Consider the following 25,776-nt stretch of genomic DNA (forward strand, 5'->3'; position numbering starts at 1 on the left):
GAGTGGGGGATGGCTTAAAGTGGAGAGATTATATAATATGGTGTCCAAAGAATAAATCTCCCCTGACCACTGTTTCATGGGCTATAAGTAAGATATATTACAATGGAAAGTAATGGGAACGTTTTTAGTCAAGGCTTCGCTGCTATTGACTTGAGAGCAAATACTCTGAGAGTATAAATTACTCTTGCTATGTGCTGACTCTGAATGAACAATATTTCATGTGCAGTGACATGGTCTAAGCTATAGACTTGGAATTGAATGGCAACTGTTTCAATTGTTTTGTTCTCTCAAGAGCAACTAGATAGAAAAAAGTGGTCAATTTGACCCTTGTGGGAGCGTGTTGCAAATCTAAACCTGTGTCCCTCATACCATAAATGAAATACATTTGTAAATTTGTAAGTGTTTTCCTTCTGTTCATTGATGCTTGAGTATAATCTCAAACTTTCGGAGCAACATTTTATACATAAGTAGTTGGTTTTCTTCCTTTCTTCTTTCTCTTTCTCCTCTCTCTCTGTTTCTATCTCTCTCTCTCTCTCTCTTTCTCCATCTTATGTAATTGGATAGAACTGGGCACCTAGGATGATGTGGTGTTACTATAGTGGGATTTTTTTTAAAAAAAAAAAACAACTCTAACTTACCCTTTTAAAAATTTCATAAATACAGGTGTCAGTGCCATTTGGAATAGTCTCTATAAAAATTTCTGTCTCCACATTTACTGTGTTTCAGCAAATTTACCTAACAGATGGTGAGTGGGCAATTTTTAAAGGGGCATTTTTTAAAAGAGCGGAGAGGAAAGGAATTAGAGACAGGCACATACTATATTTGAAGTTACCTCCACGTGTACTTTATGTATGTACACCCATACAATTAAGAAGTCTTTGGATGTTTTATCTTCAAGAATAATTCAGATAATGGATTACTTGAATATCATAAACATTTAGGGTTTAACAGATTTGTTACATATAGACGTTGTATCATGGATTTAAAAGACCATAGCCAGCGGGCAGCGGCGGGCGGAGCGACCGAGGGGCGGCGCGGGCTGGGCGGCGGGTGCGGGGGTCCGTGCTTCCTCGCGGTGGAGGGCTGGGGTTCGCCGAAGACGCCGGGTTGCGCCGCGTTGCCAGGTTACCGAGCGCGTGCCCCGCGCCCGCTCTTCCGCCCGGGCCGCCCTCGGCGCCGCCTGAGCCGCGGTGCGGGCTGCGCGGGGCGCCGGTTCCGCGGAAGCCTGGGTAGGGCGCTGCGTGCGGGACTCTCGTCGCTCGTGGACGGGGCGCGAGCGCGCGGGGGACGTAGGGCGCCGACCTGGGCCTCCCCGGCGCTCCGGCTCCGCTCAGGGCGCCCGCTCAGGGGCCTCCGGCGCGAGGCCCCCTTTGTGGTCAAGATGGCGGCGCCCAGGCGGGCGGCGCCGAGGTGAGCTGGAGCCGGGCCCGGAGAGGGGCGAGTCTGCCACGCCCAGGACTTGGACCCCGGGCTGGTCTCCCGTCTCCCGGGGAGCGGCGGGTGAGTGGGCGCGGCCGCGCGTAGGTCCTTCTCGTGGGGTGGTCAGCTTTCCGTGCGTCCGCAGACTTCTTTCGTCTGATAGTCAGATCTGGGGTGGCCCAGGTTGGAGGCGAGGGTGCTTGATTGGGGAAACCTGAGGGGTTTAAGGACTCTGTTGGGATCGTTTCAGACCCCAGCAAGAAGCTGAGCAAGTTTTCTCCTGACTCTCTTCCCGGCTAAGTTTTCTCCCTTCTCTGAAGACGCTAGCTTTTCTGAATCACCTTGTTACCCGGGGGGATACAGTTGGTGGTTCTGACCGTGGAACGTAGGACCCGGCGCGGGGAAGCCTGAGCTGGTTCTAGTTACTTTGTTTGCAAAGCACTTGTCTTGTCTTTGGAATCTTTGTGTATGTAACCAACGTTGGGAAGAGCCAGCGTTTTCTCCTCCAAAACACTGCGAGGGGTAACACGTAAGAAACAAGTGGGCGTTCACATCCATCTCTTTTCCAACCACTGAGCCTTGGTTGTGTTTCCTTTCTTTAAGTTTGTCTCGTTTTGAAGTGATAACAAAAACAAACAAACAAAAAAGACCATAGCCAATTACACAAAGTATACTCTAGTCTCAGTCCTGCCATTAATTAGCTATGTTACCTTAAGTCATTTAATTTTTCTAGGCCTCATTTTTCTCATGTGATGTTTTTTCTTTGAAAAAGTATAGTTTCTAGAAGTCTCTAATCTGTGTGTCATAGTTCAGCTTGGAGAAAACCAGTTCTTATCCAAACTCCATGACATTGTGTTTCCAGCTCCAACTTTGGACTTTGAGTGAGTTGGGGGCAACTTTTTCAGGATATTTTCACACAGCTTTTTTAGTTAATACCAGTCTAGCTGACTTGTCATACTCAGACTTTCTCCCATATTCTTTTACCAGTGTGTTCCTTAGTCATATATATAAAGACTGTTGTGGGCAAAATGACCTCCTGGGTCAGCTTACTGCATGGTCATCGACACAGGGCAGGGAGTAAGATTCTGTGGATTTTACAGAAGCAGATACAGGTTTCATTATCCATGTCCTCTCCCCTTTCATCTTACAAAAACAGCAGGCTTTTCTTGGAGAACTGCCAGATAATGCCATCCTGCCTCCTCACGGGCCCCAGGGATGAGTCGCCCAGGGACTGAACTCCAATAAAGCAGGTGATTGGCTCATGGGTAGGCATCTGACCTCGGCTAAGTCTATCAGACTCCTCCCCAGGACTTTTCTCTCAGAGAAAAATGGAAGAATTGTCTTTTCTCTCTGGAATTTCTAAGCTGGGGAGATATGACTCTGGGACTTCCAGTGACCATCCAGCACAAGAAGAGACTTTCTGTAAAATAAAGTCTTGCAGAGGTAAGCAGGGCTGAGCGATGGAGAGAGAGCTGGAACCCTGCTGATACTGTGGAACTTCCAGATCCAACTGTATCTGAATATGGCTGCATCCCTGAATTTCTAGTACTTGTTTGTTGAGGTGGTTGTTGTTGTTTGGTTTTTGTTTTTAAATTTCCTTTGACTATTTTGAATTTGTTTTCAGTAATGTGCATTTGAAAGCATCATAGCTAAAAGAGCTAATTTCCTACATTAATGTCAGGTTTGCTGAGTGGCATTCCTTAAGTGAAAAATAATATCCGCTATTTTCTTTAAATAAAATCCTTCTAGCTCAGGTTTGAGATATTCAAAACTCTGCCTCCTACCCCCCTCTTTTCCAACATTTACTATATCACCTTGAAGCATTTGTGACCACATCTTTCCCATCTAGACGCAGTTGAGAGAGAGAGCAAAGACTTCTGATATAAACTTCAACCTATACGCCTCCTACCTGGAAGCTTTAGAACATACTTGATTCTTGTCATTAAAGCAAATCTTTTGTTGTTGTCTCCAGGGCACAGAAGCATTTTCATGGCATAATGGAGTACAAAGTACATTAAGCCTAACTCTACTTCTCACCCTCTTTTACTTTAAATAGGCAGAAAAGAACAATCTCAAACACATTTTCCCAACAAATAAAATACATATACGATTATGTTTAGAAGACGTTTATGCAACACATAGTTAGACTGATTAATTAATGGACCTTTCGCCAACTGGCACAGTAAATATATATGTTCAATGTGCTTAATTAAAAAGAAGACAATAACATATTTTTACAGGTTAATTATCTGAGAAGAGTATTGTGCCAACACACTTGATGCTACAGTATTTCATGTTTGACAGGTAATCTTCTTTCAATTATATTTACTGCTAAATGTTTCTTGGATCAAGCTATTAAATTATAAGGTCAAAAGTAAAATGATACGAAATTACAATGATAAAGGGACACATATCCCACTTTATGAGAATAGAAGTTCTAATTTCTTTTCAATACTACTAGTAGTGACCACAGTACTAATTTGAGCCCTTACTATGAGCCACTGTGCCCATATACATTTAGTTCTTACAGTAGTTCTGCAAAGGGCATATAATAATCCACACTGCAAAGCTGAAGAAAGTGATTCTCATAGCTGAAAGTCACATAGCTGGTGAGTGGCAAAGTCTAGGTTCAAACTTAGAGTCGTCTGACAATGCCCAGGTTGTTGACCACTATGTACACTGCTCAATTGTTGCACCAATAAAGAAGTGCTTGAAATAATTATAGATTTGCCTACCCTGAAACTGCAGTGATTTAAAGACATCAAAGTTGCCAGTTGCTTAACCACATCTACTTACAGTAAGAAATTACATTTTATTTCATTTCTAAAACAAGATTAATTCTGCAGGCCCATAGAAACTTGAGCACACAAATCCTACCTCCAAATGAAAGATGCTTGTTTTCCACTATTCAACAGATGGCCCTGTACAGAGGCAATAAATATATAGTAGAATTTTCATTCAAATAAATGAGAAGAGAGGTTTCTTCTTGTCCTGATTCAGTGCCCATCATTATGGATTATGATGGCTCTTCCCAAACTTTACTTCATTCACTCCACTCTTTCTACAAAACTCCAGTAATGGAATCCATCATTCAGATATATGTGCAAAGCGAAAGGACTGTATTAATACAGTTGCTGAAAGTCAAGTTGATAGAGCACAGGAAATACATCCTAATAAATGCAACATTAATGTTTGTGTGGGCCTTGGAGTTAGCGGTAGAAAAATTTTCAGTTTAATGGAATATTTTGCCTCTTGCTATGGAAGTGTGGCTTAATAGTCTTGTAATTGGTCATTTACAGAATCCTCCATCTCTGGGTTTCATGCTTTCTTTACTCTGCAGCTGTTGATTCCTTCTCTTGTTCTGGATGGAAGATAGCAGCGAAGCCACTTCAGAGGGCTCAGCCTGCCTTTTTGTGTTATTGTTTAGATGAAGATATTTCCATTTATTAAAGCACACTATTTAAACATTTTTATCATGTTTCAAACTTGACTGTGTTCTGAAGGTATGAGCGCAGGCAGACATAATGGGGGATGTTTTCCAGGAGAGAACATACCCTTATCAAAGGAATTATCAGAATTTTCATGTATGGATTGAGAATCAAATTCTGGAGTTAGACCTGAATTTAAATTCATACTCACAACTTATTACCAGTGTCATCTTGATCAAACGGTTACCACACTTCTCATCAATTTCCTTATCTTTGAAAGCGGAATAAGAGAAGTATGCCTGGTGGAGTTACACATAAAGCTCATCTGATAGAATATTCATAAGGATTTTGCACAAAATATACATGGATATATTTTAGCACCGAGTTTAGCATGCGATTCGTCTTCAATACATTTAAGAGCTATTATTTTATTATTATTATGCTATCGTTAAATATCACTATTACTTAAATGTCATTATTGCTAAAATTGCTGTAAACTACCGCAATAACCCATGATGAATTCCCCTCTTCTGTTTCCTTTGTTTAAATGGAAAATATATATATAAATCTAGACAGAGAACACTTTAGTGATCCTATTCAGTGGAGTGAGAATTTCCATGGCACTGATTAAAACAAATCCTGAATTGCATGGACTTAAGATAGCAGAGAGGGGCTTCCCTGGTGGCGCAGTGGTTGAGAGTTTGTGACCCGATCCGGGAAGATCCCACGTGCTGCGGAGCGGCTGGGCCTGTGAGCCATGGCTGCTGAGCCTGCGCGTCCGGAGCCTGTGCTCCGCAACGGGAGAGGCTGCAACAGTGAGAGGCCCGCGTACCGCAAAGAAGAAAAAAAAGAAAAAAAAAAAGATAGCAGAGAGGCTAAGAGATTTGAAGTTAGACATCCCCAGGTGTGAATTCTACTGTGACCCTCTTCTAGCTCTAGAACCTTGAGGAAGTTACTTAAACTTTCTGAGCTTCACTACCAGTTTCCTCATCTGTATCTTTTTCAGGACTATTTATCAAGCATCTTCCTGTTCTCTATGCTTGGACGTATCAATGAATAAATCAGACAAGAGCCTTTGCCTGCGTGCTCCTTCTTGCATGCTTTCTCCCTCCTTACACTCTCGTGTGGAAACGGATGTTATAAATAAATTCTGTGCTTTGTCACAAGTTGACGGGCGCTACGGGGTAAGGAAAAGGATGTGAAGCTCACTGAAGAGGCTTGGGTTGGGAGTGCTGGAGGAGTGTACAGGTAGGTTCCGATTTTAAATAGGGTAGTCAGGGTGGATTTTATAAGCTGACATTTGAGCAAAGACTTGAAGTGAGGGAGTTGTCAGAATGTATGATGGGGAGACCACTCCCTGGGAGCAAGAATAACCAGTCCCCAAACTCTAAGGCAGAAATATGCCGGGCAGCTTGGAGGAATATCAAGGAGGCCACCCTGGCTGACTTAGTCAGTGGGGAGGAAGAGACAGCAGGAGGGCTGGAGGTCGGATATGTGATGGGTTGGATTGGGTAAGTCCTGGGAGGCCATCACATGCATTGTGTCTTTTCCTCTAAATGTAGGCAGCCAGGGGCAGGATTTTAGCCGAGGTGTGGTATGAACTGTCTCTTGTTTGAAAAGCATAACTCTATCTGTGGCCTTGAGGATGTGGGGAGAGAGTGGAGTCAGGGAGAATCTCGGGAGGCAACTACAGGATCCTCGAGGTCTATGCTGGTGGCCTGCACCAGGCTGCTAGCGGCTGGTAATTCTCAGAAGTGGCACATTGGGAAGGTTGTGACAGCATTTCATGGTAGATTGAATGCAAGAATGGAAAGGAAGAGGGAGTCAAGGGTGAATTCGAGATTTAGGGCCTGGGAAACTGGAAAGGTGTGGTTACTGTCACCCAAGATGGAAAAAGTTTGGGGTAGAGCGTGTTTGGGGGATTAAAGACCAGTTTTGGAGGTATAAGATTTGAGATGTTTTCGTGACGTCCAAGCAGAGATGCTGAGTACACAGTTGGATACACAAGTCTGCAGTTCTGAAGAAAGGTCTGAACTAGAGATACTTTAATACAATGGAGATATTAAGAGTAATTACATGGAAGCGCTATTTTAAAGATAAAATGAAGTCATGCAGTTAGCACTCTGTCTTCTCAAAACATTGAATAACTGTTAGCTAAAATAATTACCTGAAATGAAAAAATACCTATAGTTTGTTTTGTTGTTTGCAGTAAAAGTGAATAAAATGTCACAATTATTTTAATAGTATTTGTGACACAGTAGTTTTAGTTAAGACACCATGACTACAAACATTTACAAGAAACCTTTCCGTCTCCTACTTTTCACTCTGATAGGGTACTTGGAACCATATTTTGTAAGGTTTAAGTTAGTTGCCATAGGGTACCTCTTTAATTAGAAGTAATTCTGAACTGTCTAGTTCCATGCAGTTTTATATACATATATGTATAATTATTATTTTATGATTTATCAAACTCAGTTGAAAATTTGCATCACTGATATACATTAGAATTTAAGCATTTACCCAGGTATTCAAGGGAAAAAATGTACTTGTCTTGTAATTTCCATAGGGGAAATTACACATCTTCCCTTCACTTTGCAATTGAATTTGCAATTGAATGCAGGGGAAATACTATCTTACTGGTCTTTGAGTTCCCCTTAGCTATCTGCAAGTCCTTAAACAGCCTTTGTGGCTTAACCAAAATTCTCTTCCATCTTCATTCTGCTAACAGATATTGGTCTAAGCATGTACTTATACTAAAAAATGCATGACCACGTTGTCTCTACACATCTATAATTTTATGTTAACACTATCATTATGTAAGCTATACTTGAATTGTAATTATAACAGATTTTATGTCAACACACATCCATTTCTAGTGTTCATCTGGTGTTCAAGGGGAGAGCAGCATGTCGTAAATTTTATCAAAATATAACATCTGAAGAATAGAACAGAGGGTAATTGTGTAATTCTGTATTCACTCTAATTAAGTTCAGTGGAGTTGGCATAATAGAATTAAGATGAAAAAAAAAAAGACATTGAGGTACCATGGCTCCCTCTCCTAACACACCCTTTTTATATCCGAGAGCAGAGACTCAGCACCTTTCTGTACAGAAATGGAGACAGGAAGAGGCCAGAGGATGAATGACAGGCACGAATGAGGTAGAACTTTGAAGAGCAACATGGAAATGAAATAATTCTTTTGTATTTGGTAGGTGGGGAAAATGTACCAGCGTGTATGCCTACTGGGACCACGTTTTTCCAGAACAGTTAAGCCCAGTGTCAACTATGCTGTCCCACCTTCCTCGTAAGTAGGAACATACTGTTACTTGAATCTTTGCTTCCTGTTTCTTGATACCTGGTTGAGAAGATTATCACAAGAACTGCATCTTGTTAGCAAATACACTGTTTTGAAATGATTGACACTCACTGAAGAGTGGCAGCTCCAAGCTTGCTCTCTCTTGATCTTGGAGTATTTAAGTCTGGAGTGCAGGAGTGGGTTATGGGGAAAGACCATTGGAATTCTTATGTCTTCAGCATAATGGTTATAGCATAATGGTTAGGAGTGTAGGTGCTGGTTCCAATCTCTGCTTTCCACTTGCTAACCATATGAGCTTGGGCAGTTTACCTGATTACCTGAACCTCAATACTCCTGCCTATAAAATGATGTTAATAATATTTCATCCCCATAGACTTGTTTTCAATGTTAAAATGAAGTCACTTACACCAAGCACTTAATACAATGCCTAGAGCATAGTAAAGTCTATTATTATTACTATTACTACTACTACTATTATTATTATTACTATCACGATGCCAGGTGCTATTTTTCCTATGCCTTATTCCATTATCTTCTGCCCTGTTCCCCCATTTCTGTCTTGTTTCTGTACAAGGGTAGGTTTGTCACAGAGCATTTTCTTTCCCTAGTGTCTGACTCTTAGTCATCAAGGTGACTGGTCCATGACCCCGGCATTCATTGCTGCTCGTTGAAGCAACCCATTTTGAGAAGGGGAGTTGGATATTGATGCCAAGTTGGGTCAAGGAGAGAGAATTTTCTCTCTTCTGCACTCAGAGAGCTAAGTGAAATATTCAGGCCTCAGAAGGAGAATCAGGCAAAGGGCAACATGCTTAATTTCATACCTTAGTGATTAAGAACAAGTCAGACAGGCTGGATTTGAACTCATTTCCGTCATGTACTGACAACGGGATCTTAGGTGCTTTTGTAACCCGTCTGAGGCTCATTCAACACCTGAAAGAGACGAATAACATTATCAGAACCTAGTGTATAGCCTCGTTGTAATAAGTGAGTAAATCCTTTTAAAACGTTCAGCACGTTGTTTGGCATATAAACACTTAATAAAATTTAGCTTCTTTGACTACTACCGCTGCTAATATTATTAAGTAGCTGAGCAGATCCGAGGCCCATTTTTTTCTTAGATTGCACATAATCATTTGGACAACCAGCTCACATTGATCAACCGTTGCTTATATATAAACCCCCATGAACCCAAAGGTGCTTTAACTCTCTCCCAGTCAGAGCCTGTTCTGGGGGCAGAAGCAACACCGGCACTACCCCCGTCATCTTTGCCTTTATTGTCACTACACTCGCCTGCCGTACTGAGCACTTTCTGTTTGCCAGGCACCAAATTTAGCCCTGCGTATGCACTATATCATGTAGTTCTCACACTCCACTCAGGTGGGAGACATTATCATCATCCCCAGTTTTCAGGTAAAGACGCTGAGGTGTTGGAAAGGTAAGAAACTTGACCCACAGCAAGAGATGGAGCCGGAGTATTCAAACCCTTCTCTCTGACCTCAAGAACCCTTAAATATTAGCATACTACTACATCCTGGTAAGAAAATCTGCTTCCAGCCACTCTGGTGAGAGTAGAAATGATTCTCAGTCCCCACATTCCTCTATTGCCCATGCCACCCTAGCCTCAGGACTAGGGGGGAAAGGAAGTGATCTCTTCAAAGAGCAGCCAAAGGGAACCTACTCCCTTCTGCCTTTTCGTAATCAACTAACCAATATTTTATTTCCTTCTTAAGAGTCCCCACATGTTCCTTTTGGTACTTAGCTTGGCCTTTTAGAATTCTGACATTCTGTACGTGACTCATCCACTGTATTTCATGTTAATTTATTGAGGTCAAGTATAGGGTCTTACTCATCCTGAAGTCCAGTTATCCCCTGTCACATCTAACTCTGTTCTCTTCTTCTTGTAGGACATCTGCAGGTATTTATTTGAATTTTGTTGAATTGTTCTCATCAATAGTACATTAAAAGTTATACAGAAAGTGCTTTCTTATAAGGAAAACCATCTAAATAGATTTCTAGCTCTTTACTTTTTATAGCACTATTGTAGAGATTTTAGATCTCCAGGTAATACTTTTTAGATTGAGTTCTTCATATCATCTTATTTTTACATATAATGATAAATCTGAATTTTCTCTATCAAACCTCCGAGACTTCACTGGCTTGTAACTTAGCTTGTTGATTATGTGTTGTTGACTTTTCCATTTACAATGATATTTGATCCTGGTAAGGATGGGGCTGGGTGGGAAGGTACATCTTAGGGCCATAAATTGGTTTTGTAGAGAACTAACATAAAGATCTAAAGCCTCATCATATTTCTGCAGAACTCATGAATCATTTTATTATAATTCCATTCATTCAGGGAGTATAAAACCATTTTCCAATTGTTATTCCTAATTTGTTCATCTTCTCTTCCTTAGTCTTAGTGAGAAGAGAGCAGGCTGAATGGAAGAAAGTCATTATGACCACTGGGGCCCCTAGGGTAGGCATCAGTCCCAGAGTTTTGTTTTCATCTCTCCGCTATTAATATTGGCTAATGTCTTGAGTGCTTACTTGGTGCAAATTACTTAGCCGACCATGGCAAATGGATTGTGTCATTTCATCCCCTGATAGTCATACAATTAATGTATGTATTATTATGATATCCCATAATGCATACATGGAACAGAGCCTCAGAAGTAGTTATTTGCTCACCAAAATATGGTAGATGTGGAATTTGGACTCAGGTCTGATAGACTCCTAAATCACTCCTAGTGATTTTTACCACTAAATTAAAGTTGTATACCTCTGGAGAGTAGATAGTTTCTAAAATTTCCTCAGCTCTAACGTTTTATAATTAAATTTTTGTCTGATGGCAAGCTTAACAGTTAAGATGGGTAGGAAGGAATGCCAGCCTGTTGAATGGAATTTCCCTGAAATAAGCCTGTTTTATGACACCAGTTCACTCATTCATTCACTCAGCATGTATTGAATGTTTGCTCTGTGCAAAGGCATTTTAGGCATCACAGTGGAGTGAGCGCCCCTTCCATAGACTCTCCTGCAGCACTCAGAGAAGTCTTGGACTGGTTTGCCTGTTATGGAATGGGGCTTGGTGATAGAAGCCTGGTTTGTCCTCCACTGATATAACTAAGACATACTCATATGAGTTTATAGGCATCTTGAAGCCGTGGGATAGTAACACACATGAATCTTACCATTTTTGCCTGGGATTAATGATATAAAGGCTTTGGATTTGGGTATGGAAAATGGGTGCAATTATGGGCGTGTTGGTTCTACATATATATGGACATCACGTGTCATCAGCCTGCAGCTACCTGCCATTCCTCACTACTTCTTTTCACAAACCAAACAAGTACCTTCTTATCTCTCCTGTGGATAAGCTCTTGACAGTGGCACTAGGGCCTCCCTCAATAAGTACATCATTGGCTAAACCAGTGCTTTCTCAGATATGCTCATTGAACAGCCCTTAAGGTGGATTGACCTTCCACTGCCTAGAATAGAATATGGTGTTCTTTAGAAATCGGGGGGAAAAAATAGGCCACCAGATGTACTTTCTTTACTTTAAATTGTTTATATATATATATATATATATATACGAACAATTGTTATATATGTGTATGTATACTTGTTCATATATATGAATGATTTAAAATTGAAGATGTATATATATATATTTAAATTTTGGCTTCTGTTAGCAAGTAGTAAATTAAATGATTAGCAGATCCATACTGCAGGGAAATAACCAATCAGATTTCATTCAATAGCTTGCTTTTTTGTAGATTTATGGTTGTGATTTTATATCTGCAGGTATGTTTGCTGAAGAAAATATTTCTACCACTTTACGCAAAATTAAATTCATTTAATACCAATGCGGCATGTCTCAAATGTCTTAATACAGTTTTAATCTTTAATCGCATCAGAAGTATGGAATTAGAAACATACCCCAAAATCATTTGAAGATATAATTACTTTCATTTCCCTTATACTTTTGAGACTTTTGAAAAATAAGTATTTAGTTGTACTTATCTGTTTCTGTCTCTCTAAGGATAGCAAACACTGAAACACAATTATTTTTAAAAGTCAATATTAAAAGTATATTGTCCAAGATGATCAAAACTAAGGAAGTGGCAAAGAAATTCAAAAATTTAAACTTTCAAAGGGTGCTTTTTTTGTGAATGTGTAGTACTTGTTCTTCTGAAGGAATTAATCTTTTTAAAAATTTAATTAACTTATTTTTTATTGAAGTATACTTGGTTTACAGCATTGTGTTAATTACTGCTGTCCAGCAAAGTGACTCTGTTATACATATGTATATACATTGTTTTTCATATTCTTTTCCATTATGGTTTATCACAGGATATTGAACATAGTTCCCTGTGCTATATAGTAGGACCTTGTTGTTTAGCCAATCTATATATACCAGTTTGCATCTGCTAATCCCAAACTCCCAGTTCATCCCTCTCCCACCTGCTTCCCCCTTGGCAGCCACCAGTCTATTCTCTATGTCTCTGATTCTGTTTCTGTTTCATAGATAGGTTCATTTGTGTCATATTTTAGATTCCACATATAAGTGGTATCATGGCATTTGTCTTTCTCTTTCTGACTTACTTTGCTTAGTATGATAATCTCTAGTTGCATCCATGTTGCTGCTGCAAACGGCGTTATTTCATTCTTTTTTTTATGGCTGAGTAGTATTTCATTGTATATATGTACCACATCGTCTTTATCCATTCATCTGTTGATGGACATTTAGGTTGTTTCCATGTCTTGGCTATTGTGAATATTGCTGCTGTGAAGATCAGGGTGAATGTGTCTTTTTGAATTATAGTTTGGTCTGGATATACGCCCAGGAGTGGGATTGCTGGATCATGTGGTAGGTCTATTTTTAGTTTTCTGAGGAACCTCCATACTGTTTTCCACAGTGGCTGCACCAACTTACATTCCCACCAACAGTGTTGTAGGAGGGTTCCCTTTTCTCCACACCCTCTCCAGCATATGTTATTTGTAGACTTTTTAATGATGGCCATTCTGAGTGGTGTGAGGTGGTACCTCATGGTAGTTTTGATTTGCATTTCTTTAATAATTGGCAGTGTTGAGCATCTTTTCATGTGCCTATTGGCCATCTGTATTTCTTCTTTGGAGAAATGTCTCTTTAAGTCTTCTGCCTATTTTTTTGATTGGGTTGTTTGCTTCTGTTGTCATCAAGTTGTATGAGCTGTTTGTGTATTTTGGAAATTAAGCCCTTGCTGGTCGCATCATTTGCAAATATTTTCTCCCATTCTGTAGGTAGTCTTTTCATTTTGTTTATGGTTTCCTTTGCTGTGCAAAAGCTTGTAAGTTTGATTCTGTCCCCTTTGTTTATTTTCATTTTTATTTCTATTGTCTTGGGAGACTGACCTAAGAAAACATTGGTATGATTTATGTCAGAGAATATTTTGCCTGTGTTCTCTTCTAGAAGTTTTATGGTGTCATGTCTTATGTTTAAGTCTTTAAGACATTTTGAGTTTATTTTCGTGTGTAGATAGGTTCATTTGTGAAAGGATGTGTTCTAACTTCACTGGTTTATATAAGGCTGTCCAACTTTACCAACACCACTTGCGGAAGAGACTGTCTCTTTCCCATTATATATTCTTGCCTCCTTTGTCAAAGATTAATTGTCAAAGATTAAGTGAGGTGTGTGGGTTTATTTCTGGGCTCTGTATTCTGTTCCATTGATCCATATGTCTGTTTTTGTGCCAATACCACGCTGTTTTGATTACTGTGACTTTGGAGTACTGTCTGAGTCTGGGGTGGCTATGCCTCCAACGTTGTTCTTTTTCTTCAGGATTGCTTTGGCAATTCTGGGTCTTTTATGGTTCTGTATGAATTTTAGGATTATTTGTTCTAATTGTGTGAAAAATGTCATGGGTAATTTGATAGGGATCGCGTTAAATCTGTAGATTGCTTTGGGTAGTATGAGCATTTTAACAATATTAGTTCCTCCAACCCAAGAACATGAGATGTCTTTCCATTTCTTTGAATCATCTTCACTTTCCTTTATTAATGTCTTACAGTTCTCAGCGTATAAGTCTTTTGCCTTCTTGGTGAGGTTTATTCCTAAGTATTTATTTTGGGGGTTGTGATTTTAAAAGGCATTGTTTTTTTACGTTCCCTTTCCGATATTTCATTGTTGCCATAAAGAAATGCCACCAATTTCTGTATGTTAATCTTGTATTCTGCTACCTTGCTGAATTCGTTTATCAGTTGTAGTAGTTTTCATGTAGAGTCTTTAGGGTTCTCTATATATAGAATCATATCATCTGCATCTAATGACAATTTTACCTCTTCCTGAAGGAATTAATCTTGAAGTTCTACTAAGACTTTTGGGATACCTGTTTTAATGAGCCATTACTTCCTGCCTGAGATTGCACTATGCACCAGAGATTCTAGAATTAGCATAATAAAACTAATAATGCAAACAACAGCAACAAATCTTCACAAACCTTCCTTGCAAGGAAGTAAAGTCCGCTGGAAAAACAGACAAGTGAAACACACATTCAAAATGGCAGTGATTCTCAAACATTTATGTGCTGAAAAATCATGACAAGCATGATAACCAGGGCAATTACTAGACCCCTTCTCCAGCTGGTCAGGTGTAAGGTCCTGTAACTCAATTTTTGGTGAATGCCTCCAGGAGAGTCTGAGACAGATGTTCTCAGTTGTCGTCAACCTTTAGTGTGCATCAGATTTGCCTGAGAATATTGTTAAAACACAGATTGCTGGGCTCCAGTGCCAGAGTTCTAACCAGTTCCCAGGTGTGGCTGATATTGCTGGCCCAGGGACCACATTTTGAGAACCACCTTTCAAAACGCTGCAGTATGCGGTTGTGTGTGTTGTGAATGAGACGGCCCAGAGAACCAAAGGAGGGCAAAGGGACTCTGCCCTAAATTAGTCAAAGGTAACAATAGCAGCTAGAATTGATTGACCCAAGAAAAAATTATAAGAACTTTACCTGCATTTGCTCATTTAATCCTTTCAGTAAGGTACATAGGTGCTACTTAGTGTTCCTCTTTTACAGGGGTGTCCAGAGAAGGTAACTACTTTGCCCACGTCCTAAACTGGTAAGTAACAGATTAAGAATTCAAGTCTAGGAAGTCTGATTCCAGAGCCCACACCTCTACCCTTTCTGCATGTAGAGAGGAGTAAAGGGTTGTCAGTGAAGCCTTCCTGGGGGCCCTGGCCTCTGAGTGTAGATAGAAGGATGAGTGGACATAAAGATCATTATTTGTGTGTGGTGGGGGTAGGGGAGGAAGTATGAGGGCTTCCAGAAGAGCCCGCCCTCCCCATACATCTGCTATAAGCAAGTCTGATGATCAGGAGTCCGGAACATGAGTATGACTATGGGTTACTGAGAAGGGTTCTACAACCCTGAGGTTAGAGTTCTGGATCAGTTAGTAGGTAACAGAAAGTGAATGAGTGATTTACCTTACTTTCCACGGGTAGCAGGAAGTTTGGAGATAGTCCCTCTAGCGTTAGTCCAGCTGCTGAAGGGCATCACCAGGGGACTGGGTTGCTTCGCTCTTCCAGCTTCCACATCTCTAGCACGTCCACATAGCTTCAAAGTGACCCCAGAATCTCCAGTAGTGTTCCAACAATTTGGGCAGGAAGAAAGAAAAGGAAAAAAAAAAAAAAGAAATTAAGTAAGAAAAAAAAGGCAGTGTCTAACTCAGAGAGCAAATTTTTTACCACAGATGGTCAGCAGACTTGCACTTAGATCTCATCAGCTCGGATTTTAAACTGGCCACCTTAGCCTTAAGGATAATGGGGTCTCCTAAACCAGGGCTCTGATAGTAAGGAATAAGGAGAGAGTGGTACTGATTAGCAGTGCCTGCTGTCCCAAACAAATATTATCCCCAAACTATTTTTTTTTATCCTATATTTTACTTTAAAGAATGGAGGGGAAACATTATGTATCTGTAAATAGCCTTTTAGAAAGGGTACAATTATATAGTTATACAACCCCCTGGAGGGCTCCTTTCTTCTAAAATCTCTTTAAAAACTGTTCAAGGTTAAGGACATTTTTATCTTAATTTAGTAACTTGCAGTCGATTATCTTGGAATGACATCCTCTCTCTGCAGATGTTCTGTCAGGCTTTAGAAAATTCTAGAAGTGGACAGAGAAGTGTTATGGTACATGTATTTGCAGTATGCACGTCTTTGAAATGAAATCCATTTAGGGACCAAAAGGCATTTCATGTCTTTGCTATATATTTTCACATATTTGCCTTTCCAGAATTCCTTTGAGCAAATCTGTTAGATGTAACGCATCCGTTTCTCCCATCTGAATTCTTTATTACTAAACGTTCTTCAGTATGCTCTCACTCCCCTCTGTCAAAGGCGTTTCTCTGGGTCCTCACCCTTCTCATCTCATATGTGAATGCGTATCTTAAACTGAAGCAACAGTCTGCTATGACTTCTCCATAACTTGAAGAACCCGTCTTTGTGGGAAAAAAAGTAGACTTACTAACTTAAAAGGTAAAATGCGCGCAATGTTTCTGAGAATTAAAAACTAAGATAAAAACATAAGCAATGGAAAAAACTTACAGTGGATCCTTTTCAAAGACTTTATTTTACAGAGAAGGCAACTGAGGTGTAAAGAAAAAATGCGTTAGTTAAACACTAAATAATAAACCTTAAACCTCAGTGGAGCAACACATGGACAGTTCATTTCTCACTCACTCAGGAGTGTAGTATGGACTTTGGTGGTCTGAGGGTCAGTTTTCTGCTCAGTTATTCAAGGACCCACCACCTTCATCAAGTGGCTCTACGTTTGTCCTAAAAAGGAAAGGAGAGAGGAAGCTGCAAGCTACAATTATCAACTCGTTATCCTTCAGACATAAACTCTTCAGGTCACCTCTGGTCACATTCTTTGGGATAGAACCATACCCAGATGCAAGCGGAGATGGAGAATGTTGTTCCTATCTTGGTCCTAGTGATGCCTCTACAGGCTGGAGGAGCTAATTAAAGTGTAGTCCACAGCTCGTTGTTTCTGCCACAATGAGTGATTAGCCTAAGACTGTGGATTAATTATGTGTGTGTGTCACATATACATATAATACACACAAACATATATGTGTGTGTATATATACATTTTTTAGCATGAGTTGACACATGGGGCTTCTGCCGTATCAAAAGAGTACAAACTGCCTCTTGTTGCTTTTCCTTAATTGAAGTTGACTACTACTATCTATTTCCCTTCATTTTGCTACCTCCCACCCCCCGCCTTTCAGTATTATATGAAAATTCTGAAAGAAATAATTTCAAAGTTTCCAGTGCTTTTCAACGTAATAGAATACTCAGACCTTAACAATTTTCCTGTGTGAAACTTTTGCCAGACTAAAATAGTTAACTTATGAAAAGTAAATTTAGATTGATACAAAAGAGAAAATAAGCTGATTTTTTTTTTTTTTTTACACAAATACCCCGAGCCAGGGTGGAAAATAAATGGAAAACTGGAGGAATTTAGATCCTTTTGTTGTAAATTTAAATATTTTTAATTGTAAAAATAATACAGGCTCATTGCAGAAACTCCAAAATTGAAAGGATTTAAAGAAAAAAGGAAAAATAACTCAAAATCCCATTTCTGATAAATCATCTCTGTAACATTTTTGAGGGTATCTTTGGAAACTCTTTTGTGACGGGGTGCATATAAATACAATGCAAGTATAAAATACCTTTAATTATTATATCAAACTACAAAGCAGTTCTATAGCATTTTCATTTAGTAATATAAGTATGATTACTCATCACCTAATAAAAATCTGCAGCATCATTTTTAATGGTTGAACAGCATTCTATTATTTATTTAACCAGTCCCTGCTGTTCAACATTTAGATTATTCTGTTTTGCTTTGCTAAACAATGAGACAAGCATCCTTGTTCATATGTCTTTGAGCATTTGTTTATTTCCTTAGAATGGACTTCTAGAACTTGAATGGCTGGTTGTCAGTTCTGGTACATACTGACATATTGTCTTCCAGAAAGGTTACCGTGCTTTTTATTTCTACCAAGAATTTAACATCCAGTGTGGTTTCTTACACACACTCATCAGTACCAGTATTATCAATATCAATACCAGTATTATCAAGTTTTTTAAAACTTTGTCATTCTAGTCAGTAAAATATGACACCTGAATTATTTTATTTGTATTTCTTTGATTAATAATAGCAAGGTTGAACATATTTTCATATCTTTATTGGCTGTTAATACTTTTTAGTTTGTGACTTTATGACATCCATTTTTCATCGATGTATAACAACCTTTTATATATCAATGTGTTTATTTTGTTGTTTGTTGTAAATGCAATTTTTTTCTCTTCATTTATTAATTTTTATTTTGTGTGTGTTGAACTTCTTTAATACTGTCAAGTCTATTCAAAAACCCTTTAATGAACACAACAAATGTGGAAAATCAGTCATTCTCCTGCATTTTGTAATCAGTTTATTTCCTCTTGGGCAGTATGGAAATGTAAGTTCTTATTTCATCTTAAGGTTGGAAAGAATCTGTTCCCTCGGAAAGGGATTATAGTCTCCATGATGCAGTAATGGGAGATTTTATAGGGTAGGCAGGGTCGACAGAAGAAAAAACCCTAAATCACACTCCATTGGTGGTTGCCTTATTTATAAAAATGGCATTTGAGGCTGTGTGACTGCCATCAGGTAAGCAAAATTAATTTTTAGCGTGAAGTACTCCTATCAGCAAGAACAGCCTAGGATAGGCTAGCAGTAAGAAGTGAGGGGTTATGGGATTGGGGCATAGCCTCTGTTTCCTCCAATGCAGCTGGAAATTTAAACTCTGGGGCTCCTGCTTGATCCAATCAGCCCAGCTAGTATGTGTTGCCAGGTAGGGTGAATAGACTCAGAAGTACAAGAGCTCATCCTTGGTCCCCTCTGGAAATGAGCAGAGAATACTGTGTCAAGCAGAGGTGATCAGTCCATGGTCTGTAGACTTGGATCTCCTCACATAGTCCTTAAAGTCAGGGTGAGACAAAAGGCCAATACAAATTATATTGATGACAGTATCAATGAGGTGACATTGAGTCCTTTGACCCAACGTGTGTCTGCAGTGTGCCATCCATTAGTAAATGGGCAAAGCCAATCTATCTGATACAATGAATGAATCTGACACTCATATTTTGAAAAACTGAAACTGTATCCATTTGTCAAGAACAGTGGCTACTTGTTCTGCTTTATTCCCCCTGGTAGAACTAGGTAACATTGCAGGCAGTAAGACGTTCCGGCATTTCACCCTGGAGTAGCCCCAAAACTGAAGAAGCTGTCTTATCAGTAGTTAGCTCCTTGTCACCAAGAATATTAAAGTAGATTTGTATGATTAGCAAATTAAAGAGACTGTAGTGCCTACCACTACTGTATTCACTAAGGCACCCAAGTTATTCTAAAGAAATCCTAATAATACATTAGGACCGTTTTGAATATTTTTATTTGATTAGCCGTAATCTTCTAGTTCTAACATCCATCACCATTTTGACCACTGAAACTTGGCCTTCTTTTCTTACAGCCTAGCCCTGTGGTCTTGGGCTAATCACTAACCTGCTTAGATACAATTTTCTTCTCTATGAAATAGAAACAATATTATATGCTTTGAAGGACTGCAGGAAGATGAGCTGTAATGTTTATCAAGTGCCTAGTAAGTAGCCTGGCCCATAATAAATACTTGGCTAATTGTAGATGTTAGTTTCATTTTTAGTTTTATTTCCAAACATTGCTCTTTACTTTTGGAACTCTAAAATTTGTTTTGAGAGTGGAGGACTTGTTGTTTGGATTCCTCCAACACTCTCTGTATACTCTGTACTTCTATCCCTAGATCATTTATATTAATGGAATAAATGATCTTTGGTCTGGTGATTCCAAGGTGACGAGGAGCTAAATGGAGGTTCAGTATACACCTGGAAGTATGGATTTTCATGCCCAGTGCAAATGTGGGAAAGGCATTATTCCCACATTATAAAGGGGGTAAAGACCTCCAACTTGAGGAGACTCTGGGTTGAGAGATGAGAGATTTACAGGCACTGTGTTTATCCTACAGGGTACCACAGGGGCTTTTCTGTTCTGTAGCAAGAATTTGCACCTTATACCCTTGTAGTTAGAAGTAAAGCATACCACATAACTAATATCTAGTAAGCATTAGAGTTAGAATAAATACCATTTATTTAACGTTTCCTTTGTGTTAAGCATTTTACAGTTACAACATATGGATGGATACTATATTGTAATGGTTAAGAGTGTAGTTTTTTGAGCTGGATAATCCTGGATTGGAGTCTCATCTTTATTACCTCTTTTTTTTTCTGTTTTATTGAGGTATAATTGACAAAATTGTAAGATAGTCAAAGAGTATATCATGATGATTTGATATACATATCTGTTGTAAAAGGATCCTTCCCATCACGTTAATTAATACATCTAACAGCTCATGACACCTTTTTCCTTTTTTTCTTTTTTTGGTGAGAACACTTAAGTTGTATTCTCTCAGAAAATGTTAGTTATACAATACAGTATTATTGACTGTAGTAACTATGTTATACAGTAGATCCTCAGACCTTATTCATCCTGCAGCTGAAAGTTTGTACCCTTTTACCAGTCTTCCCCTCTTTTCCCCACCCACACCCCAGCCCCTGGCAACCAGTTTTCTACTCTGTTTCTATGAGTGTGGCTTTTTTTCTTTTTAGATTCCATATATAAATGATATCATTCGTATTTATCCTGTCTGGCTTATTTCGTCAGCATAATGCACTCCTGTTTCATCTATATGGTCACAAATGAAAGGATCTCCTTCATTTTTTTAAGGCTGAATAATATTCCATTACCTCTTAAGTGAGTGACTTTTGGTACATTGTTTACACTTCCTAAGCCTCAGGGTTTCTTTTCTTCTGTAAAAAAAAAAAAAAAAAAAAATATATATATATATACATACTAACAAGTTATTTTTTGATACGTGGAATGTTTGTTGAATCAACAATTAGTTGAGATCATAAATGTGACACTTAGCACTGTATTAACATTTATGAATACTCTCCCTGTTAATTTCTACAATAAATTGTATAATAAGTAACAATAATAATAGTACTACTAGTAGTTTTAGAAAATGCATAGGATGTGCCAGGCATCATATACTGTACTACCCTCCTTCATGTGTACCACAAGTTACATGTGGATATCATCTTCCACGTTGTTTCCTTTAAAGAAAATTGAAGCTCAGCAAGATTGAGTAGCTTGCTCCAGATGTGAACTCAGGTCTGAATCACTCCACATATAGGTTCTTAATGACTCCATGTCTTTAATTCCACATCTGCATTTGTTTGTTGTTGTTGTTTTTAACTTTCCAAGCATCTGATCTGAAATTCCTTTCTCTTTGGGGAATTTTCCACTTTGTGGGTCTTGGTGAGAAACAGAGCCTTCCTCTCGTTATACAAGCTGAACATGTCAGATACACTGTTTACTCACATGCTCAGTCTCCCTTACAGATGGAAAACAGTCGGGCGACCTCAGGTTGGCCAACTGCACCCCTCTCTTGGATTTTGAATTACAAATAAATGATGTAAAGAAGCAAGGCCAGCAGTGCTGGGTCAACCTCCTGTTTCCTGTTCCTGCTTGGTAGCAAGGCCAGCTAGGACTTATAACATCACTTTGGCCTGATCCTATAATTGCAATAGCATAGCCTTGGCTTTCGGTTGTTTAGTCTGCTTCTAGTTACTGAGACCTAACCAGAAACTTCCAAAAGTTTCCTTTTCTGCTCAAATTAGCCGTATCTGGTTCCTGATGATTACAAATAAGACCTTTCCTGATATACAGTGGTGACCTACTTATCCAGGCAGATGTAACATCGTCCTGGCAGGGACAGAGGGCAGGCAAGTTCCTTGAACAGCTGAACAAGAAGAAAAAGACCTAAGAAGGAAGAATTGAAGCCAGTTCTGCTTGTGTTATAATTCTACCCGCAGCTGCCTCTGTTTCACAGACCACATGCTAAGGACCATGTCCCTTCCCCTGTAACAGACGAGCAAAGTAGACCCAGGCCTTCCAACCCAGAGACCAGCTGAGCTGTACCGTGGACAATCTAGGATGTGAAAGACTTCACTCAATGTCTTTGTCACTTGACACATTGTTCCTCTCTTTGGGAAGTAGCTTCTTTGTGTGACAAGAATATGCTAAACCAACACTTAAGTGGACAGAGGTGAACGATGCCAAAATTAGCTACAGAAAAAAAGGCGTACAGACTTGTATTTTCTGTTATTTGAAGGTGTTAAGACCCCACATAGAATATGAGTCCTTTAAAGGAAAGTTGTGAATGGCCCAGGGAATGTTGAATTTCCATGTGGCCATATGTTCTTGATCGGTCACGATGATGATGATGGTAGCATCAGTAGCATTTATCAGTGTTTCCTGGGTGAGAGGCACTTTATCCTAATGACCTTTTAACCCCATGATGACCCTGTGAAGTAGGAAATACTGTTTCAGCATCTTCAGGGTTTTTCTTTTTCTTTTTTTTTTTTTATCAGGAATTTACCCTAGATCACAGTTGGGTGGTAGAATGACCAGAACTGGACACTAGCCTTTCCTGAATTCCCAGAGTGTGATCTTAGCAGTTATATTGCCTGATGCAGAGCCATGTAAATGTTGCCAAAGCAATGAAACGTGTACCTATTTCTAACAGATTCTAACTCAGAAGCTCCGGGGTTAAGTGCAGAGCAGTTGAGTGTGATTGTCTTTACAGACAGTAGATAACTTAAGAGAAGTTGTTTAAAAGTATATTTGCATATTGCACTACACTGTCATATCTGTGATTGGTTAGCTATTGAGTAACTAACACAAATCCCAATCCCATCTCTAATCTCATTCATCTCTTGTATGATATTTGACCTAATTGAGGCAGTTTTTTTTTGCTCTTTCCCACAAACACACATCGAACATCCAAAACATGCTTACCATTTGTGAGCATACTCTCTTAGTTATTTAGGAGTTGAGTAAGAGTGAGAGAGAAGGGCTTCCCTCGTGGCGCAATGGTTCAGTGCTCTGCCTGCCGATGCAGGGGACGCGGGTTCGTGCCCCGGTCCGGGAAGATCCCACATGCCGTGGAGCGGCTGGGCCCGTGAGCCATGGCCACTGAGCTTGCGCGTCCGGAGCCTGTGCTCCGCAACGGGAGAGGCCACAACAGTGAGGCCCGCGTACCGCAAAAAAAAAAAAAAAAAATGAAATACGGTCATCATTTATTTAATATCCTTTATGTTGTTAATCCCTCTTAGCATTTACTGCCATTCACTCATTTGTATTATTTGGAGTATAGCAGTTTATTCACACAGCATTTTTACATATGGCTTATCATTTGTATTCTATTTTAATAACACTAATAATTGTAGACTATTGACAAACTCATCAGACCCTACATATTCATTTCAAAATCATGAAAATAAGGTGGAAAATGAGGTGTAAAGTGGAAAATCTATGTGTATGTTTTCATTGGTGGAATGAGGAGCTACCTGAATATCACTCCTTCAGCTTTTTCTTCAAATGGTGCACTTTTTCCTCCATGCATAGCAGTCTCTTCCATTAGGTAAACAGTAGTCTTGAGGGCAAACCTCAGAAGTAGAAACAGGAGAACTTTTCAGTTATGGTAAAATCAAACATATTTTTCTTCAGTAGTGAAAAAAAAATCCTTCACGAGAAGTTCAACCACCGTGAGTTCCATGGTGAAAAACTTTCCACTTATAGATGCAACTTCCCCCAGAATTCTGAGAAATGTCGGTAGTAGAGAGGGGTGTTGCATACACCTGTTTCATTTCCCTCTGACTTTTCCTCCTCCTTTCTCTATTGACATTAAAATCTATAGTGAAAGCACATAGTAAGCAGTCTAGGACAATTGATATGACATTTGATCTAAATCTCCAAAGTCTATTTTAGATGGGGATGCTATGAGAGTCACAGGAGGGGAAAAAATCTAGAATTATTCTTATGTGATCAAATGTACTAAAATAACAAAAGCAAATCTTATTTCTAGCTAATAAAATAGCATTCCTTATATGATGTCATATTATGGCAGAAAAGAAATATATGCGTCTATTTTCTTCTATATTAAAACTGCTAAGGAGTGGGGACCAATGAACTAAATCAATTGTTTTGGGTTCAAGTTGTAGTTTTTAGTAGCCATCCTTCTTAGCAAGTTTTCAGAAGCAAATGTAGTTCGTTTACTATCACCACTAAATGTGCAATTGTGTAGATTTGTGGAAAAAAGTATTATCAAATATATATACTTCAAAATGATTTGTGTAAATTTTTCTATTCATATTATTATTCTCCTTAAGTAAATCAAAATCTACTATATACTGTGTTTTTCTTCTATAGCTTAAAAGGGGAATGTATGTTGAAACTTATTCAAATATTTATTAGGTGTCTACTAAGTGCCAGGCACTCTACTAGGCAGTAGAGATGTTGTATTAGAGGTGGAAAATGTCCTTGACCTCCAGAACTGATACTCTTGTAAGAGAAATACTGGGTCAAACTAAGTCAACAGTTTCTTTGCTACAGAGCTTTTTACGAGTCTTGTGAATTATGAGTCTCTGATAAGGAGATGCAGTGGACAACAGATCCCAAATTTATTTGAAATCTTTTCCTTCATGGACTGTCTCATAGGATTTATGATCCACTGAACACACCTTGAGAGACACTAGTATTCTGCAGTGGTTAGTTAATTGTTTTCTATTAAACAACTATATACTGAATCCATGATATTGAGTAATAATATCCATGATATTATTATCTGGATTTTTTGGAGGATACAATGATGTACATGGCCACTGTGATGATAAGGGGGTCCAGTTTAGTTAAGAAGAGAAACCACAGGAGTTATAACTTAATGTAACAAAGAAATACACACACATATATATATTTATATGTAAATTACTATTTATATAGTATACAGTGTCTTCTGAAGAAGATAGAGTTGTTTGTAACTTGGGATCTCACAGGAGGTTTCACAGAGAAGGTAGACCCTGAGCTGGGCAGAATTTCAGTAAGTTAATTTGGTTCTGACCGTACAATAAGATCAGGTATTTGCACTGGTCAATCTGACCTTGATGGAACAGCATTCCATTTGCAGGGAATAGTGTGATCAAACATGCAGTGGTGGAGATTGCCAGATTGTAATATTCCAGTACCTGGAAAGTGTTGGAACGTCTGCTTTCTCCACGGTCTAGAAAAGTGAATCTCGAGTGAAATGCAAGTATAATGGAGGCCAGTGCTCTTTGCTTTGTACACTGCTTTGATTCTACAACATGCAACAATGTAGTGATCTGTTTCAGATTGTCATTATTCGAGAGGGTTCTTAGTAACAGGAGTGGAAAAGGAAGACCTCTCTTCCTGTGTTTCTGCCCTATGCTCTTAAGCCAGAAAATGTACCAACATCACTGACCTGACCTTGTCTCAGGTATCTATCAGGATCTACTAGAATCATTCTAGTGAAAGGTAACTAGATGTCCAAAGGACTTAAAAGATACACTATAACCTTTGTATACTTTATATACCTGGTGAAACAAAAATGTCACCTGAGTGGTCCCCTTCCCTAGAAATACCAG

At 39.1% G+C, this 25,776-nt stretch overlaps 1 protein-coding gene across 22 annotated transcripts in view; it reads left to right on the top strand.

Moving 5' to 3' along the window:
* Positions 1 to 610: 610 nt before the first annotated feature.
* The window catches only part of LOC149743948 (uncharacterized), a 174,651-nt gene continuing 149,485 nt past the window's right edge, over positions 611 to 25,776 (top strand). For 4 of the 22 annotated variants that reach the window (XM_089905959.1, XM_089905957.1, XM_089905958.1 and 1 more), the window contains exons 1-2: positions 611 to 1,500; positions 8,060 to 8,151. In XM_089905959.1, coding sequence (XP_089762085.1) covers positions 977 to 1,414 — 438 coding nt within the window. In that variant the 5' untranslated portion in view covers positions 611 to 976 and the 3' untranslated portion in view covers positions 1,415 to 1,500; positions 8,060 to 8,151. The other 18 variants (XM_089905960.1, XM_089905965.1, XM_089905966.1 and 15 more) reach the window with 13 other exon arrangements.

The sequence above is a fragment of the Delphinapterus leucas genome, unplaced genomic scaffold, assembly GCF_059928025.1.
Source record: "Delphinapterus leucas isolate spDelLeu-1000000601 "Yukka" unplaced genomic scaffold, BTC_Dleu_Yukka2 spDelLeu_asBTCV2_sq40, whole genome shotgun sequence".
In the NCBI taxonomy this organism is placed as follows: domain Eukaryota; kingdom Metazoa; phylum Chordata; class Mammalia; order Artiodactyla; family Monodontidae; genus Delphinapterus; species Delphinapterus leucas.